This window comes from Heloderma suspectum, chromosome 2 (genome assembly GCF_057233095.1).
Source record: "Heloderma suspectum isolate Gila_16-S chromosome 2, 16-S_ref, whole genome shotgun sequence".
In the NCBI taxonomy this organism is placed as follows: Eukaryota; Metazoa; Chordata; class Lepidosauria; order Squamata; family Helodermatidae; genus Heloderma; species Heloderma suspectum.
The window spans coordinates 26,433,711-26,450,326 of NC_139459.1; the positions used below are offsets into that span (position 1 = coordinate 26,433,711).

General features: G+C 44.2%; 1 protein-coding gene across 2 annotated transcripts in view; it reads left to right on the forward strand.

The window, feature by feature from the left end:
* Positions 1 to 16,616, forward strand: part of RAI14 (retinoic acid induced 14) — a 157,738-nt gene that overhangs the window by 127,563 nt on the left and 13,559 nt on the right. For both annotated transcript variants that reach the window (XM_084833030.1, XM_084833032.1), the window contains exons 5-13: positions 681 to 745; positions 2,413 to 2,470; positions 3,619 to 3,689; positions 5,081 to 5,187; positions 7,710 to 7,888; positions 8,997 to 9,025; positions 11,719 to 11,808; positions 12,362 to 12,448; positions 13,390 to 13,450. In XM_084833030.1, coding sequence (XP_084689156.1) covers positions 681 to 745; positions 2,413 to 2,470; positions 3,619 to 3,689; positions 5,081 to 5,187; positions 7,710 to 7,888; positions 8,997 to 9,025; positions 11,719 to 11,808; positions 12,362 to 12,448; positions 13,390 to 13,450 — 747 coding nt within the window. The remainder of the gene's footprint in view (positions 1 to 680; positions 746 to 2,412; positions 2,471 to 3,618; positions 3,690 to 5,080; positions 5,188 to 7,709; positions 7,889 to 8,996; positions 9,026 to 11,718; positions 11,809 to 12,361; positions 12,449 to 13,389; positions 13,451 to 16,616) is intronic.

A 16,616-nucleotide genomic window follows, 5' to 3' on the forward strand; every position in this document is an offset into this window, starting at 1 on the left:
AAGGCTGCCTTACACCAACACATTTATCTGTCTTCCCCAGTGCTGTCTGTTTAGATTAGTAGCTGCTGACCAGTGCCTGGGTTATGGTCTCTCTCCAACCCAGTTAACCGGAAATGCCAGGCATTGTACCTGGGAACTAGTGCATGCAAAGCATGTGTTCTCCCACTGAGCTATGGCGCCTGCTTTTTTGTGGCAGGTATTTTTTGTGTCGGATTCACAGCTAGCCAAAATGCACCTACTCATCTCGGGGACTGAGGTTGGAATATGAAATTGTTAACCAGTCGGTGCTCCGTGAGTTTTGAAAACTGAGTGCAGACTTTCACAGACAAATTCTAGCCTGCTGTTTGGTCCAGGCACAAGAAAAGCACTCAACCCTATCTTACTGCAGATGTGTAGAGTTTTGAAGGGGCAAGGACTTAAGCCAAGTGCACAATGACTTTTCTAGGTATCTTTGGTCAACATTAACTGGACTTGTGCTTAACTTTGGTACGGGGTGGTGGGAGGAGAGGTAAATAACAGCATGCCCATTATTGACTGCATCGGTGCTCGCCAAGCTTTGACATCTACAACTTCCGTTAGGAAATCTCATGCACAGTGCTCCAAATTCTAAATATAATTTCATTTTTAATAGTGCATCTCATCATTCTCAGAGTATCTGAAATCATTTTCTGTTTACATAGGGCACAGTGCTTTACACCTTGCAGCCAAGAACAGCCATCCTGATTGCGTCAGGAGGCTCCTTCAGGTGAAGTATATATATTTTTCTCTTCACTAGTGCTTCTGATTCCCTGATAAATGCTAGCATACTTTGAAGTTCTCCTTTTTTAAAGCAGCCACTTAGGGGAGTTAACAGTGTGCAACAAAATTCTTGATATTTAGCAACCTCTTTGTGCCCAGGAATATGAGGAGATCCTTAAGCCGTGTTGTGCTTCATTGCTTTCTCCTTAATGAAAACCAGTGATATATTATTGTGCTGCCTGTTCCACAGCTGGTTTCTTGCTATTATGATCCAGTGGGTAATGGTCAAATATGACAGTATATATTCATTGAATCATAGTATAGTAGGGTTGGAAGGGGTCTATAAGACCATCACGTCCACCTCCCTGCTCAACATAGGAATCCAAGTCAAAGCATCCCTGGCAGATGGCTGTCCAGCCTTGTCTTGAATGCCTCCGGTGTGGGAGAGCCCACCACCTCCCTAATTGGTTCCATTGTTGTATTGTTCTAACAGTCAGGACGTTTTGATGTTCAGCCGGAATCTGGCTTCCTGTAACTTGAGCCCATTATTCCATGTCCTGCACTCTGGGATGATTGAGAAGAGATCCTGGCCTTCCTCTCTGTGACAACCTTTCAAGTACTTGAAGAGCGCTATCCTATCTCCCCTCAGTCTTCTCTTCTCAAGGCTAAACATGCCCAGTTCTTCCAGTCTCTCCTCAGAGGGCTTTGTTTCCAGCCCCCTGATCATCTTCATTGCCCTCCTCTGAACCTTTTCCAGTTTGTCTGCATCCTTCTTAAAGTGTGGTGCCCAGAACTGGACATAGTACTCCAGATGAGGCCTAACCAGTGCTGAGTAGTGGGGAACTAGTACTTCACATGATTTGGAAGCTTTACTTCTATTAAATGTGCAGAGAGTGTAAAGCAGGGGTTGAGAATGTGCAGCCATCCTGATATTGTTGGACTACAACTTCCATCATCCCTGACCATTAGCCATGCTGGCTAGAGCTGATGAGACTTGTAGTCTTACAAAATCTGGGAGGTCACACATTCCCTACCCTTTGTGGAAACTCTTGATCTGTAAGATCTGAGGGGGATTGCTTTTGTGTGATCCTAACAAGTAACAAGACCTGCAGTTGCCAAAATAAACTCTTATGTTTGTTGTGGATAGTGCTTAAATCTGCCAGCTAAAAATAGTTCTTGTCCAATTTTTGTCTGTAGCTGCATTTGGTAGCATGTATTAAATGACAAATTGAGCAGTACATTTCTGTGTGTACTCAAATACCTCTTGCAATTTATCTGTGGGAATAGTTTCATGGATTCCCCCCTCCCTGCCACCCTTTTTGGAAATCTGTATGGATTACAAACTATTAGGTTTAAGAAAGACCTTTTGATTTCATTACAAAATTTTGGTTACCTTTCATGCAGTTACACACATCTCTTTTCCATATAGCATATGCTTCAGTTTTAACAAGTGAAGGACAAACTGCCCAGCCAGCCCTTGTATATCAAGGGGCTGTAACACCAAGGTTGCCAAATGGAGCTGGTCTGGGTCCAAGAACCTTTGTTTTAGTGTTCCCCAGGTTTCTAGAAAGCTCTAGTACTCCTACAAAAGCAGTTTTCCAAAAAAGGCAACCAACTTCAAAATGCTTTGTGTTCCATGTCTTGCTAACAGTCCTTTTCTCTCCCATTCTACAGTCTAAATGTCCAGCAGAGTGCACAGATAGCTCTGGGAAAACAGCTTTACACTATGCAGGTAATATATCTTTCTCTCTCCTCCCCCTCCCACCGTACTCTTCCTAGACCCACACACAACCCATGTCTTCTATCTTCATGCATACTAGAGGCTGGTGACAAATAAGAGGATGGGTGTCTCTCTGACTTGCCCTGTTTCCCAAGAGCAGCTGGCTGATCACTGCTGGAGATGGAAGAACTAGATCCGCCTTTCAGATAGACCATTGGTTTGGTCTGGCAAAGCAATTCTTGTGTAGGGCAGTGCTGAACAGTTGCTACAATGCTACAATGCAGCCACTGGGCAGGTTCGCACATAACAGGAAGCCACTGTGGGGCTTCTCATTGCGGTGGCTGCTGCGATTTTGAATGTTTGAGCCGCGCTGGAGGTGCATTGTAGCTTCTCGTAACATGCAAACATGGCAAGGGTGGGTTGCTGGGGGGTTGACAAGCCGCCCGCATGCCTAAAACAGCCCATAGGTTCTGGGTGGCTTGTTAACCACCCCAACAACTCACCTCGCTGGGTGTGCATGTAATGAGAAGCCACTGCTGTGACTTGGATTGCCAACCTGGCACCCGTAGGCACCGCTACAATGATCGTGTGAAGCAGGTGGTTATATTTAAATAGTAAAGGAGCCAGTATGAAGAAATTGCAGTTCAGTGGTCTCTACATAGTTAGTGTCTCATGGGAAGGTGATATTGCCATTCTTTACAAAATGTCTCATTAGGCTCCTTTGCACTTCATTGAATGACTTACATATGGCTGTTCAGTAACCGTATAGCAAGGTAACAGTGACGTGGTAGACAGCAATGAAATTTGATCTGTTTTTTTTCTATTTGCTTCCCAGTTACCATCTTGCCCCAGGTTTATTATATGAGCAAGGCAGAAATACAGTCCTGTTTTAATAGTTCAGCAAGGCTGGAAATCTCTCTGGTTGTACAGATTCTACAGGTGCCTTTAACAACAATCTTGCAGTACCTTTAAAGACGAAAAAATATGTTATGGCATAAATCACAAAAGTTTATGCTGTAACAAATCTGTTTGTCTTTAAGGTGTTGCAACAGACTGATACAGCTTACCCCTCTGGAAGGTGCTTTTAAAAGAGTATTCTAATTTTGCAACTCTTTCTTTCTTTCTTTCTTTCTTTCTTTCTTTCTTTCTTTCTTTTTAAGCTGCATGTGGCTGCCTTCAAGTGGCTCAACTCCTGTGTGAACACAAGTGTCCAATTAATGTCAAAGATGTGGTATGTAATTACCATCTCATTGGTAACTTCTGTGTTTTGTAAAGTTGTTAACAATATTTCAGTCCATGAAGCCTCATTAAAAAACTTGCAAGCAATTCTGTTCAGAACTGATTGCCTCCTCCCCCCTCTTTTTTTGGTATGGGGGGAGCAAATGAGTTTCTAGGTTGACCGCCGCATGTCTTACAGTTAGTGCAAAGGGAGGCCTGATCTATAAATGTGTAGTTGACACAAGGCAAAGAACCATGTGCCCCCATGCATATATTTATAAATTCTTGTTTCCCTTTTAGACATGAATGTGTCAACCAGAAAGCATGTAACAGATAAAATGGCAAACTCATTTCTCAGATAAAGTATCAACCAGCTTTCGTATTGATCTGATTCTGCGCCAGCATTTGAAATGCAAAAGGCACCAGTGCCAAATTGTTGCTCTTATTATCACGTTTGCCCCGCAGATGTGGCTGCACAAGAAAGAGATGGTGTGATGCTGTGCAACCAGCCATTATTCAAAAGGATCCCTATGTGATGCTTGTAGCTATCCCATCCTTTCTAGGGTGTGCACGGTTGCCCCCCTCCCCCCATTTCAGAGCATCTGTTTTTCTTTGGATATTAGTTCAGTTAAGTCCCCCTGGTTCATGTCTAAGTGTTTTACCTATTTGTTGAAAGCATTTTTATCCCAATATTCAGTCGAAAAAGGTGTAGTACATAAGATCAATAAAAGCAAAACAGTCTCTTCCCATAGGCTTACAATCTAAAAGACCCAACACAAAAGGAAAAATGGATAGGGAGGGAAGAGGGAAACAAGAAAACTTGGGCACCAGTTCTTAAAGATACAAAATTCTTATAATGACCAGCCAGAATGGAAATAGTTCAGGAAGAGGAGAAGCATGCTGAAAGTGATCCTCTCAGCAGAGCTGGTCTCCCAGTTCGTCCAAGCACATTGATTAAGAATTGTTGGTCTTTATGTATAAAGTTTCACATCAGTTCTCCTTTGGCAGTTTGGTCCCTGATTATCCCTTATTCAGTGACTGAGAACTTTGTTTGGTTGACCTTTTAAATTCATATGCTTCAGGCTGTCCAGAGGTGCCTGAGAGCTGTAAAGAGTGATTAGGCATTGTGCTTAGCCTGTGAGTAAACTGAGCCTAATATGCAACAGGAGTAATGCATGGGCTGTTACATGCATTACTACATGGCTGGATATGGTTTCGTGTTCCTTCTGCTGCAGGATTTTCTGCACCCATTATAGGAAATCGCATGGGCAGGGCTATTTCCACGTAAGAGTTACATTCCCTGGTTTGCAGTGAGCACCTCTGGAATTTAAAATCCTTTAAAATCTGCTGAATATCTTGAGTTTAGGTGAATAGCTCATGGTGTTTAATCTTTCCTCCCCCTAGGATGGGAATATACCTTTGTTACTTGCAGTACAAAATGGCCACACAGAAGTATGCAAATACCTTCTGGAGCATGGCGCAGACATCAGTTCCAGAGACAAAAATGGAAGGTACAGATAAGCCAGCTTCGTAGCCTCAGAATTCTTCTTTGGTGTTAATCTGAAGGCTCTCATCTCCTTCAGAATCTTTTTTTGCAAGTGGAGATTGAAGTCAGAGCTCAGGAGAAGTTGTATAAATCGGGGTGGGGAACCTCAGGTCTGTGGGGCAAATCTGGCCCTCCAGGGGCCCCAGTCCAGCCCTCCAAAGTTCCCCAGATGGCCATACCCCCTTTCCCCTAACTGCAGATCAGTTGCTGGTTTTCCAGTGCTTACATGTTTTTTCCCCATTCTGAAAGGCTGAAATGCCTCTCCTAAGGCTTAGTTACTGGCAGTGAGAGCTTTAAGCAAAAAACGTGCTGGTGTTTGGGGCCTGTCGTTTTTGCCTTTGGTCCTGCCCAGTACTGGAATGCAGCCCCTGAGAGCTTCTTCGAAATGGAATTCAATCCTCGGGACTGAAAGATCTTCCCCGCAAGTGGTATAGATCAAGTGCACGTGAACATCGTTAACTTGCAAAGGCACACATTCTAATTCCTTCCAGATATTTGCAGAAGTTAAGTTTCCTTAATTAAAATATGTGGACAAGAAGAGCTTGTTCTTCCTTGCTCTTTACTTGATGCTTTGATTATATTTTATTCCCCCCACCCCAAGTATTTTACAACCTTGCCCAAACTGGTGTCATCCAGATGTAGCACTCCCCAGCCAACTGCTGGGGATGCTGGGAATTGTAGACCCACACATCTGAACAGTACCAGGTTGGTGAAGGCTGTCTTACACTCTGGGTTAAATATGATTACACTGACAATAAGCTTCTTGGTTATATTTATGAGCTTGAAAGCTACACAAAAAGCTATGCATAAGATGACGCAACTTGTTTTTTAGTCATGGCTTTCTCAGGGACTTTCAGAGAAGCAGTGTTATGGTGTTTGACAGCCAAGGCAGAGTTTAATATGCCTGTCACAGCCGTACATTTTTTGGTATTTTCTGTCTTGTGAATCACTCATGACACCTCTTCCCATTAAAGTGGAGTACATCTTAGTTACATACTGCCAAACCATGTTGGCACAAGCCTTTTCCAAGATGCTGTTGTGGCGAGGAATGTTCATATAGAGTTATGTTGGCCTGAGATCTTGCCCATCACACACACCTGTCCACCCATGGGCCTGCTGTGCCCTAACATGCAGATGTAAAGTTTGTATCGAGGCCTATGCATGGAGGCCTGAACTGCACATTTTTAAGCTACATAAAAGCCAGGAAGCAACCACGCAATGTGGGCCTACGTGCTTTGGCCTCTACACGCCCTATTCCAACATGTCTTCCACGTGTGGACATACTGCAGGCTAGACATGGAAGATGTGCTCCCAGTGGGCAGGGCAGGTGGACACGATCACATTTTCCCACAATTGACAGCCTTTGCCCTCACAGAGCATCTGAACCCGGCCAGTGAGAGGCAAGAGAATAGCAACGCTACACATGATAAAAAGGGTTTGCCTTTTTTCTGGTGGTGATTTTGATGGGTTCTGTGTTGTACATCCATTTTTAGGACCAATTGTATCCAAGGGAGTTGTGGTTAAACTGGGATCCCTCTATCCCCACAGCATAAGCACACAAAGGATGCGCTCTGCCTCTTGAGCTACAGCCCTTTATTGGCTGAGGTTGCTCTAGTCCAGGGGTGGGCAACACACGGACTGCATGCGGCCCCTGTTGCCACCACTTTGCCTATTTTGTTTAAGGAAGAAAGTCATGGTTTGTTGCCGAAGTAAGGCAGCAAACCATTATTGGAGGATTAGACTGGACAGATTTAGCTTGTTTTCATGCTGAATTTGTCCATTCTAATGGCTGTAGTAGCTATGGAGGCTCAGAATTGACAAATTTATCTTCCTTAGCCATGGGAGTGTGTTTCAGAGGAGGAAGTTGGGCCATGGACTGCCCGACGTTGCTCTAGTCAGTGTTGTGGTGTAGTAATAGTCCTGTCCATTTCTCCTGAGCTTTATCTCTGGGGCATTTAGTTAGACCTATAGAAAGTCTTTATACCATGTATAAATTGCTCAACCTAGGGCTAGGATTATTGAGTTGCTCTCAGACGCCTCACCTACTGTTGCTGTGATCTCCCTCTATAGATCAAGTTTTAGTGAAACTAGAAATTGTTATAGAAATGTTGCTGTTGTTGGCATTTTGATGACAGTTGCTTTCAACGGGGACAGAACCATGCCATCTTCTCCCAGGAATGTCTCACTGTCTTCCTGAATCCATCGGATTATCTAGTCTTCTGCAGTTGGTTGAACCTGGAGGTGCTTGTCGTGTAGGACAGGGGTTGGGAACCTCAGGCCCGGCGGCCAAATCCGGCCCTCCAGGGGTTGAACTCCAGCCCTCCAGAGTTTCCCAGATGGCCACACCCCTTCAGCCTTGGGGATGGAATAGGTCTGCTGTACAAGAACAAATACATCTTGAACCCACAACCTTCAGGGATGTTGTCGCCTTGCTACTCACATGCTCATTGTTCTTCCTTATATTGTCTGTCTGCCTACTCTCTTTAGAACTGCTCTGATGTTGGCATGTGAAGCTGGAAACCTCAGCGTTGTGGAAGTCCTGGTCCAAAAGGGTGCAGACTTGAACTTGGCAGATGCCCTTGGGCATAATGCCCTACATTACTCTATGCTGTCTGAAAATACAGGAATTCAGAATCTCCTTCAGTCAAAAATTGTTCAAGATGCTGGTATGCCTATGCTTCTTAAATGCTTCCTAAAATATACAAATGGAACTCTGCAACAAAATGTTGCAGAGGGGACTGGTTCTGTTCAGGATTCCAGACACTCAGTTCCATTGTCCTCATTGGCCTGGTGTTTTTTCCTCCGTTTTGGTTTTTTGGGGAGGCGGGGTGAACACACTTGTGTCAAATCCCAGCTACATTAAAATAGTTTATTTCTCCATCTATCTAGGGGCAGTTCTCACTTCCATCCCTGGGGCATTTTAAAATAGATTCTCAATGTGAACCAGGAAATTACCTATTCAGACAATTAGATGGTTCTTTCTGCCCTTTTTATTCTATGTTTCTCTTCCTCCCTTATCCCTTTCCAGCCACTCCTTTCCATTCCCCCTGGTTGTCAGTGCTTTCTCCCACTCAGGTAACATTCTGTGCCACTGAGTCCTTATGGGGTTCATTTGGAGGGTTCTCCCTTTAGTGTTTTTTTCTGAGCATCTTTTGAGCATTTGCAAACCTTAAGGTTACCCTAAGTCTGCTGATATTTTTCTTATGTGTGGGTGTTGCCATCTTGGCTACAGCTATGTGAGCATGGGAAGACTTGACTGGGCAACAGGGGAAACAACGCGGATGGTAAAGGTTCCCTAGGGATTGTGTAGGGAGACATAAGGTTCTTTTGGAGCTTTTCTAGTCAGTAACTGAAGACTGAATGCTGACTCAGCCCTGTCCCTGCTCATTAATCTGTGTCCTCCCACTCTTAGTGGAGCTGCTCTGAGCACTGAGTTTGGCACATGGAGCCATCTTTCTGGGTCCGTACCATCTCACATATGACAAGGTGGGTTGCTTATTTTAAAGTGCACTCACAACAGAATCTCTTCACATAAAAAACTAGCACATCATGGAGAGTAGGCATGCTTAGGATTGGGTTGTTTGGCCGTGACCCTGATATTTACTAAGGGCGGGATCCCAAGTGTGCTTATATGCATTTAAATTATGTTGAAATCCATGGGATTGACTTGGAAATAGGATTGTGGGTTTAGGATCAGAGTGTAAATCTCTTAAGTAGAGAGACGATATCTAACTTTATCAATATAAAATGTAGTGTTTTCTTTCTCTTGTGCAGATGCCAAGTCACCAACCAAGCCAAAGCAGGTAAAAAAACAATCCTTTATTAGCTTAATAAAACTTAGCATTATGCTTTTGGAAAAAGAAACATATGCTTAGGAATTATAATCACGATAGAGAAATGCTTTTAGTGTATCAGAGTTTTAAGTAGCGTATTCAGCTTTATTCAACTTTTGTAGGGCTCCCAAAAACCTGTTAACAGATTATTGTGAGAGGAGTGGGATGGGTGGCGATGCCTCTTGCTCCTCCCATCTCTAGCCCAAATGTTAGTTTCCTCATCTTTTGTACAGACTGAGAGTGCAATTAGATCTGATGTGGAACATCCATAATTCGGATTTCCCTCCGGGTTTTTTTTTAATTAGTAGCTTGGGAGGGGCAGCAAAGAAGACTGGGGCTGTAGTGCCAGGGTAGAAGGATGTACATCTTCCTCCTGCACCATTTTCCTGATTAAAACCTTCCACCCAAACGTATTTGCTCACAGAGGTAAATATGCAGGTATCTGTGTGTTTTCTCGCCGTGGGCAAATAGCTTCACATGGAACTTAAAAAAAATTGGAAAGCAGTCAGCAGAAACCTTCCACCCTCTTCTCCTAGTGCTGTAGTCCTGAACCAGTTTGTCCCGTAACCAACCTGTGCAGCTGCTCTTAACCTTGTTTCTAAAACCTGGGAAATCCTGTTTATGCATCTCCTGCATTACAAATATCCCACATTGAATTTAAGGTGTTCTTGACTATAGCCTGCAAGATAGCTGGCATTTGTACAGATGACCGGAATCCTGATCAGAGTTTAGTAACAAAACCTTTGAGATGAGATGGGACTGCACCAGTCATTTGGCTTTTAATGGAGTATTTTCTAATGGTAGAAAACCTACAAGGGAGCCAAGTCATTACATCAAAATCACGAGCTATCAGTCCAATTAATAATGTAATGTTTGAGGATCCAAGGATTGCTTCTTATGTTATAGTCACAGTCCTGCAGAAATGGGCCATCGCTCATTTGCCTGCCTACACAGGAATATTGTGCAGTTTCATGGTGTGCATCTTTTCTATGTCCAGATATTGGAGTAAGCCTGCCTTACATCCACCTAGAGAAGTCTGTCTGTTTTTGGTTAAACTCTCCAAGACCACTTAACCAAATTCTTCCAGCGGTATGCTATTCAAAAGGCTTTGGCACAAATATGTAACTTTTTGCTTAGCAAAGCAGAGCAAACACAGCACATGGACTTTCGGAAGAAAAATCAAAGGGTTTTTTCCTCTGTTACCCAGAAGCAGCCCATGGCATCAGAGCAGCAGAATCAATGGCAGACAAGGGTGTAAAACATGGGTGGCTGACTTGCAAGCAAAAGTTATGTACTGTCTGCATTTGGATGTAATGCTAAATTATTATTTAGGGAGCATCAGGCTCATGAGCTTCCCTCTCCCTTCTCGTCCTCTGGTGTGGCTGCAAGAAGAAGGTCAGAAGCTTTTGCTTCTATTTTTAACTAACAGCAGTTACTTATGTCCAAGTCCAGACAGACTGTGGTTAGTCTTGACTATGGTTTAGGGAAACAAGCCAACTTCAGACCATGATTTCTGATCCTGGCTTCTTTTCCCGGCCTAAACCATAATTAAGGTCAACCAGAGTTTCAGGTTTGGGCATAACAAATAACTGTGGTTGATTGAAAATGGAAGCAAAAGCTTCTGATCTTGCGGCCACACCGGAGGAGAGGGGAGGGTGGAGCACATGAGCCTGAAGTTTGTTTACATCACTCTAAACCAAGATGAGGAATATGTTGCCCTCCGGATAATGTTGGACTCCAATCCTATCATCTCTCACTATTGGCTATGCTGGCTAGGACTGACTGGAGTTGCAGTCCAACAACATTTGGAGAGTCGCACGTTCCCCATCCTGCTCTAAACCATGATTTAACATTAGTGTAGTATTGTGTCCGAACCAGTCAGTGTGACATCAGAAGACCTGAAATAGCTGATCAGGTTTTATAGGGTTTAGAGACTTGCTTGGCTGAGCGTAAGAACTTGCTAAAAGTGGTGCAGTTCCTTCGAAGGTCATGTACAACTTCCAAACTTGAAGGTTGGGAGGAAAGCTACAGAAGACATGTGGTGATGTTAATACAAGCAGCCAATTGGCCACAATTGTGAATTATCCCTTGTTATGTCGGGTTCTTCTGCCCCCATTCTGTGGATTTCAAGAGTTACAGAAATCTGTTGATGATCCAGACACCAAGCAGGCAGAGCAGAGGTGGTGGAGGAGGAAGGTGAGTGGGTGCAGGTGATCTGACATTTGTAGAGGGTCTAGATGTTGACAATTTTGCAAAAATAAGTTTAGAGGGCAGGCTCTAAAAATGCAGGCACATGAATAGGAGTGAGGAAAAAAGCCTGACTATCCTGCGAATAGTCAGACATGGCACTGGATGGTATGATTAACAGATGGCTTGTGGCTATGAATATCAGTGCATTTGAGATCACGATTTAATAGGGAGGTGTGTGTGCTTGTTCACTACCTCTAATGTTCTGAAGCATGAATTGCAAAAGGAGGCAGGATGAGCTCATGGTTAAGCATGTGTAATATCCCTGCACAGCAGTGCCTTGAATGAGATGAGGCATGAGTGGTTGTTGAAACTACTCTTGTACCTTAAAAAAAAGAAAGATAAAGAATAACTTGTAACGCAGACCTTACTAACAAACTAACAGACCTCCCTTTTCTGGCCTGTGAAACTTCCAGCATGAACAAGTCTCTAGATTAAGTTCAGAAAGAAGTGGAACTCCAAAAAAACGCAAAGCCCCGCCACCACCTGCAGTCAGTCCTATCCAGGTAAAGAGCCAAGTCCAACTTGAACACATTGCTATGTATAGATGGGGAGGGGCGGTGGAGGAATGTCCTGTCGGGAATAGATCTGGTTAAATTTGCTTTGTGCAAATCCTTTTTTTAATGTGCGTGTCTCATGTATCACGAGTGAATTCTCATGAGGATAGAAATAGGGTGGCCGGTTGTTAAAAAAAACAACAACCCATCTTGGTTGGCACTTTGCAGGAGGGCTGTTGGGAATACGACCAGATCCTAAGTTTAGAGCAGTGGAGCTTATAACAGTCCTGCTTTCATCTTATGCTGACAGTCTTGACTTTCAACAATCAGCTTAAGATTCCTGGGCATGCATAACACAGCTTTGCACATGGGAACATGCAACATCTTAACAAGAAGGTTAATATTTAAACTGAGCCGTTACTCGGGTGATAGTTTGACTGCATGCCTGCTGCCTGCTAAAGACAACGGTTGTGTGGTCTTGCTTGCATCAAACTAACGGAAAGCGATGACTTCGGCTAGCAAGAGGCAGTTCGTGTCCCTAAAATGCATTCGTCTTTTCCAGCTTAGTGACATTTCCTCTCCGCACTCAACAACTTCAACCCCGGTATCTGGGAAAGGCCAGCTGTTTTTTGCTGAACAGGGATCCAAGGTAATAACTCGTTTTCAGTCTCGTTTCTAATTAAACATGGACACTATTTGTAGTGGGTTGCATGGTGTGGTGACAAAAAAGTTTCATCACCCTAGATAGTGGGGTGAAGGTTTACAGTTGGGTTCTCTGAAGAGAAGCACAGGCAAAAATAGGTAAAACTGGGCAATTCCAGTCTGTAGCACTTTCTGCGATATTACCTCTTGTTGCCAAACTATTTGCATTATCAACAAGTGTGGAGGGTGGTAGGGCTTAACCTTTTTCTATCAAGCTGCAGTCCTGACAAGAAAACCCACCCGACCCTGAAACTGCTGTCATTTTAAAAGACAATCATGCAACTCCAAGTAACATATTTAAAGTGAGATTTACTTAGGCACTTAGTTTTGCTAAAATCAAAGTACATAGTTGTTTTAATCAGTAGATTTTTGAGGCTATTTTAATTCTGGAGTAGCATATTATTGTAATGGGGTATGAAAACGTCAGTATTAAAGACAGCTTTTTCTTGGTAGCTTTTGTGTCTTGTAAGTTACCTTATGTGTCCTTCATTATCTTAAAAAGGTTCCTTGTCTTGGTGATTACTATTTATTTATTAAAAGTCTATTCATCCTCACTTTCTATGTAAGATACCCAAGGTGGCTTAATAAAATTGAGAATAATAATTAAGGGTTTACATTTTATATGCAATATATATAAATGTAATCATTTATATATATTTATAATCAAATATATATATATATATATATACACACACACACACACACACACCTACCTGTAATTAATTAATAGATGCCTGCTAACCAATTAAGCTGAAAAATCTCCAGTTGGATGACACCTTAGCCAAAGTATATCCACTTTCTTCAAAGGAATATTTTGGTTTGCAAGTATCTGTACTTCATTGGTATGTCAATGGGATTTAAACAAACGTTTGTGTGTTTGTATTTCAGCAGGAAGAGATCAGTGCCATTCAGTCTGATTGCAAGGATGGAATGAGTGATAGTACTGCAGGTAAGGTGTAGGAAAGGTGTTTAGGATGGTTTTTCAATGTCCTCTCTTGTTTCCCTGAAAGAGGATATCCTGTATTTTCAAGCATCCTTGGCAATATCTTGATCCACCTTGTCTTGAAACATTCATGTAAGGAGTTTCCACCATCTTCCCAGGCATCTTCCACCATCTTCCCAGTCCTGGGCAGGGAGTTGGATTTTGCCTCCCCACACCCACCAGTTTTAGGCACAGGGTACCTTTAAATCCCATAGGGTTGCATTGGGATTTAAAAGCTCTCCATTCTGAAAATCAGAGGTGGGCGGATGAAATCCAACCCCCTGCCAAGAATCCTTGGTTCAACACAGTTCTTGGCAGGGGGTTAGAATTTGCCCCCTACCTCCAATTTTCTGCACAGAGCACCTTTAAATCCCAATGCAACCCTGTGGGATTTAAAGGCATCCCATGTGGAAAATCAGGGCGTGTGTGTGTGAAATCCAACCCCCCACCAAGAATGCTTGGGGCAACACAGTTCTTGGGGAGTGGTTGGATTTAGCTCCCCCCCCCCCCGAATTTCCCCCCGGAGTGACTTTAAATCCCAATGCAACCCTATGGGATTTAAAGGCACCCCATGTGGAAAATTGAGGGGGGGGTTAATGACACATTAATGATAACCGCCAAGGACTCTGTTGCCCCAAAGATTCTTGGCAGGGGATTGGATTTTACGTGCACACATACACAATTCCCCGCATGGGGCGCTTTTAAATCTCATAGGGTTGCATTGGGATTTAAAGATGCTCCATGTGGAAAATTGTGGGGGCGGGACGACAATCCACCCACCCACCAAGGACTGTTGGGGCAACATAGCCCTTGGCAGGGGGTTAGATTTCACCCCCACCACCCCCGTTTTTTGGCATGGGGCCCCCTTATATTTTTCTAGCCTTTAGTAATTTAAAAATGCCCTTAAGATCACTCTTGCTGCATCAGTTTTAGCAGCTCTCAAAACTGAGGCGGCTTGAGGGATCTTTCCAGGGAAGGGGACTTAGTACAGGCTTGCCCCTCCTGCACCCCTGTATGTTTGCCAAGTGCAACATACAGGGGCGCAAGAGGGGCAAGCCGATATCCTTCGGTTTCCCACTGTTGTGATCATGTGCATCTGCAGAAAACAGAAGGGGGGGAAAAACCATTTGTGCACATTCCCCAGGCATGGGGAAGTATGGAAACATTTATGGGAATGGGAAAATTGAAAAAGGGCTCCAAGTGTGATCAAGATCATGATCGGAGTTGGGAAAGGGGACTTGGTGGCAGACAAGATGGGTCTGCCGCCAGGCCCCCTAGGATGCCAGGTGGTGGACTGAGGGGGAGCGGGACGAGAGGGCCAACAGGCCACACATTGGTTGCCTGCTCGTCTGGCGAGTGCACTAACCACGCAGGGTGGGTTGTTCACAAAATAACCCACCCTGCGTGGCTCATCACCCATCGTGGGCTAGCATGACGTGTGAACGTGCCCAGTGTGTCTTGTGGCACAACAGAGTCTGACTGAGCTTTCGTAGACAGGAGCCTCCACCAGGAGTCTGATGTGCCAGGGATGGCAGTGGGTGAGAAGTAAAATGGAGAGAAAAGCAGCTTTCCAAGGTTAAGATGGCACTCTGTGTGAATCTCTTCCCTAGAGATAGAAAAAGAATAAAGATGCCCACCACTGATGTCCTTATTCTGAACAGGTTTCCACTCTAACTTCCAGTGTGTAGTATATAGCTTTCACCATAGCAATCTCAAGGCCTAGGATGACACAGCTGTGAGCCCACTGAGCTGGGGTGGTCAGCTTTGGGGCCTCTGGGGGCCAAGTTCAACCATCCACTGCAGCAGTATTTCGGCAGTGGCAGCACACAAAAAAATGGCTATTTTGCTAATGAGTTAGAGTGGCAAACCACAACGGTAGCCTACAAAGGGCAAATTTAGCTTTGACCCGAGGTTTTAAAGCTGAGTTTGCCCTTTTTAGGCCCAGTCATGGTTTACTGCTGTAATTCACTGGCAAGCTACCTATGCTGTAATTCAGCGGCAAATTCAGCAGCAGGGTGGCTGTGCTTAAGGCCGGGGTGGGTGGGCATGCAGCAAGTGGGCCGCATGTTGCCAACCCCTGCCATACAGAATCATGGTCATAGAATCATAGAATAGTAGGGTTGGAAGGGGCCTACAAGGCCATCGAGTCTACCCCCCTGCTCAGTGCCGGAATCCCAAGTCAGAACATCCCGACAGATGGCTGTCCAGCCTCGTCTTGAATGCCTCCAGTGTGGGAGAGCCCACCACCTCCCTGGGTCATTGGTTCCATTGTCGTATTGCCCTAACAGTCAGGACGTTTTTCCTGATGTTCAGCCGGAATCTGGCTTCCTATAACTTGAGCCCATTATTCTGTGTCCTGCACTCTGGGATGATTGAGAAGAGATCCTGGCCTTCCTCTCTGGGACAAAATTTCAAGTACTTGAGGAGCGCTATCCTATCTCCCCTCAGTCTTCTCTTCTCAAGGCTAAATATGCCCAGTTCCTTCAGTCTCTCTTCATAGGGCTTTGTTTCCAGTCCCCTGATCATCTTTGTTGCCCTCCTCTGAACCCTCTCCAGCTTGTCTGCATCCTTCTTAAAATGTGGTGCCCAGAACTGGACATAGTACTCCAGATGAGGCCTAACAGTGCTGAGTAGAGGGGAACTAGTACTTCCTGGGATTTGGAAGCTGTGCTTCTATTCATGCAGCTCAAAATAGCATTTGCCTTTTTTGCAGACACATCACATTGTTGGCTCATTTTGTGATCTACAACAGTTCCAAGATCCTTCTCACTTGCAGTGTTGTTGAGCCACGTATCCCCCATCTTGTAACTGTGCATTTGGTTTCTTGTTCCTAGGTGCAGAACTTGGCATTTATCCCTGTTAAATTTCATTCTGTTTTCTGCCCAGCACTCCATTCTATCCAGATCACTTTGAATTTTGTTTCTGTCTTCCAAAGTATTAGCTATCCCTCCCAATTTTGTGTCATCTGCAAATTTGATTAGCATTCCCTGCACCTCCTCCTCCAAGTCATTAATAAAAATGTTGAAGAGCACTGGGCCCAGGACTGAGCCCTGCGGTACCCCACTCTTTATCTTTCCCCAGTTTGAGAAGAACCCATTGATAAGCACGCTTTGAGTCCGATTTTGTAGCCAAC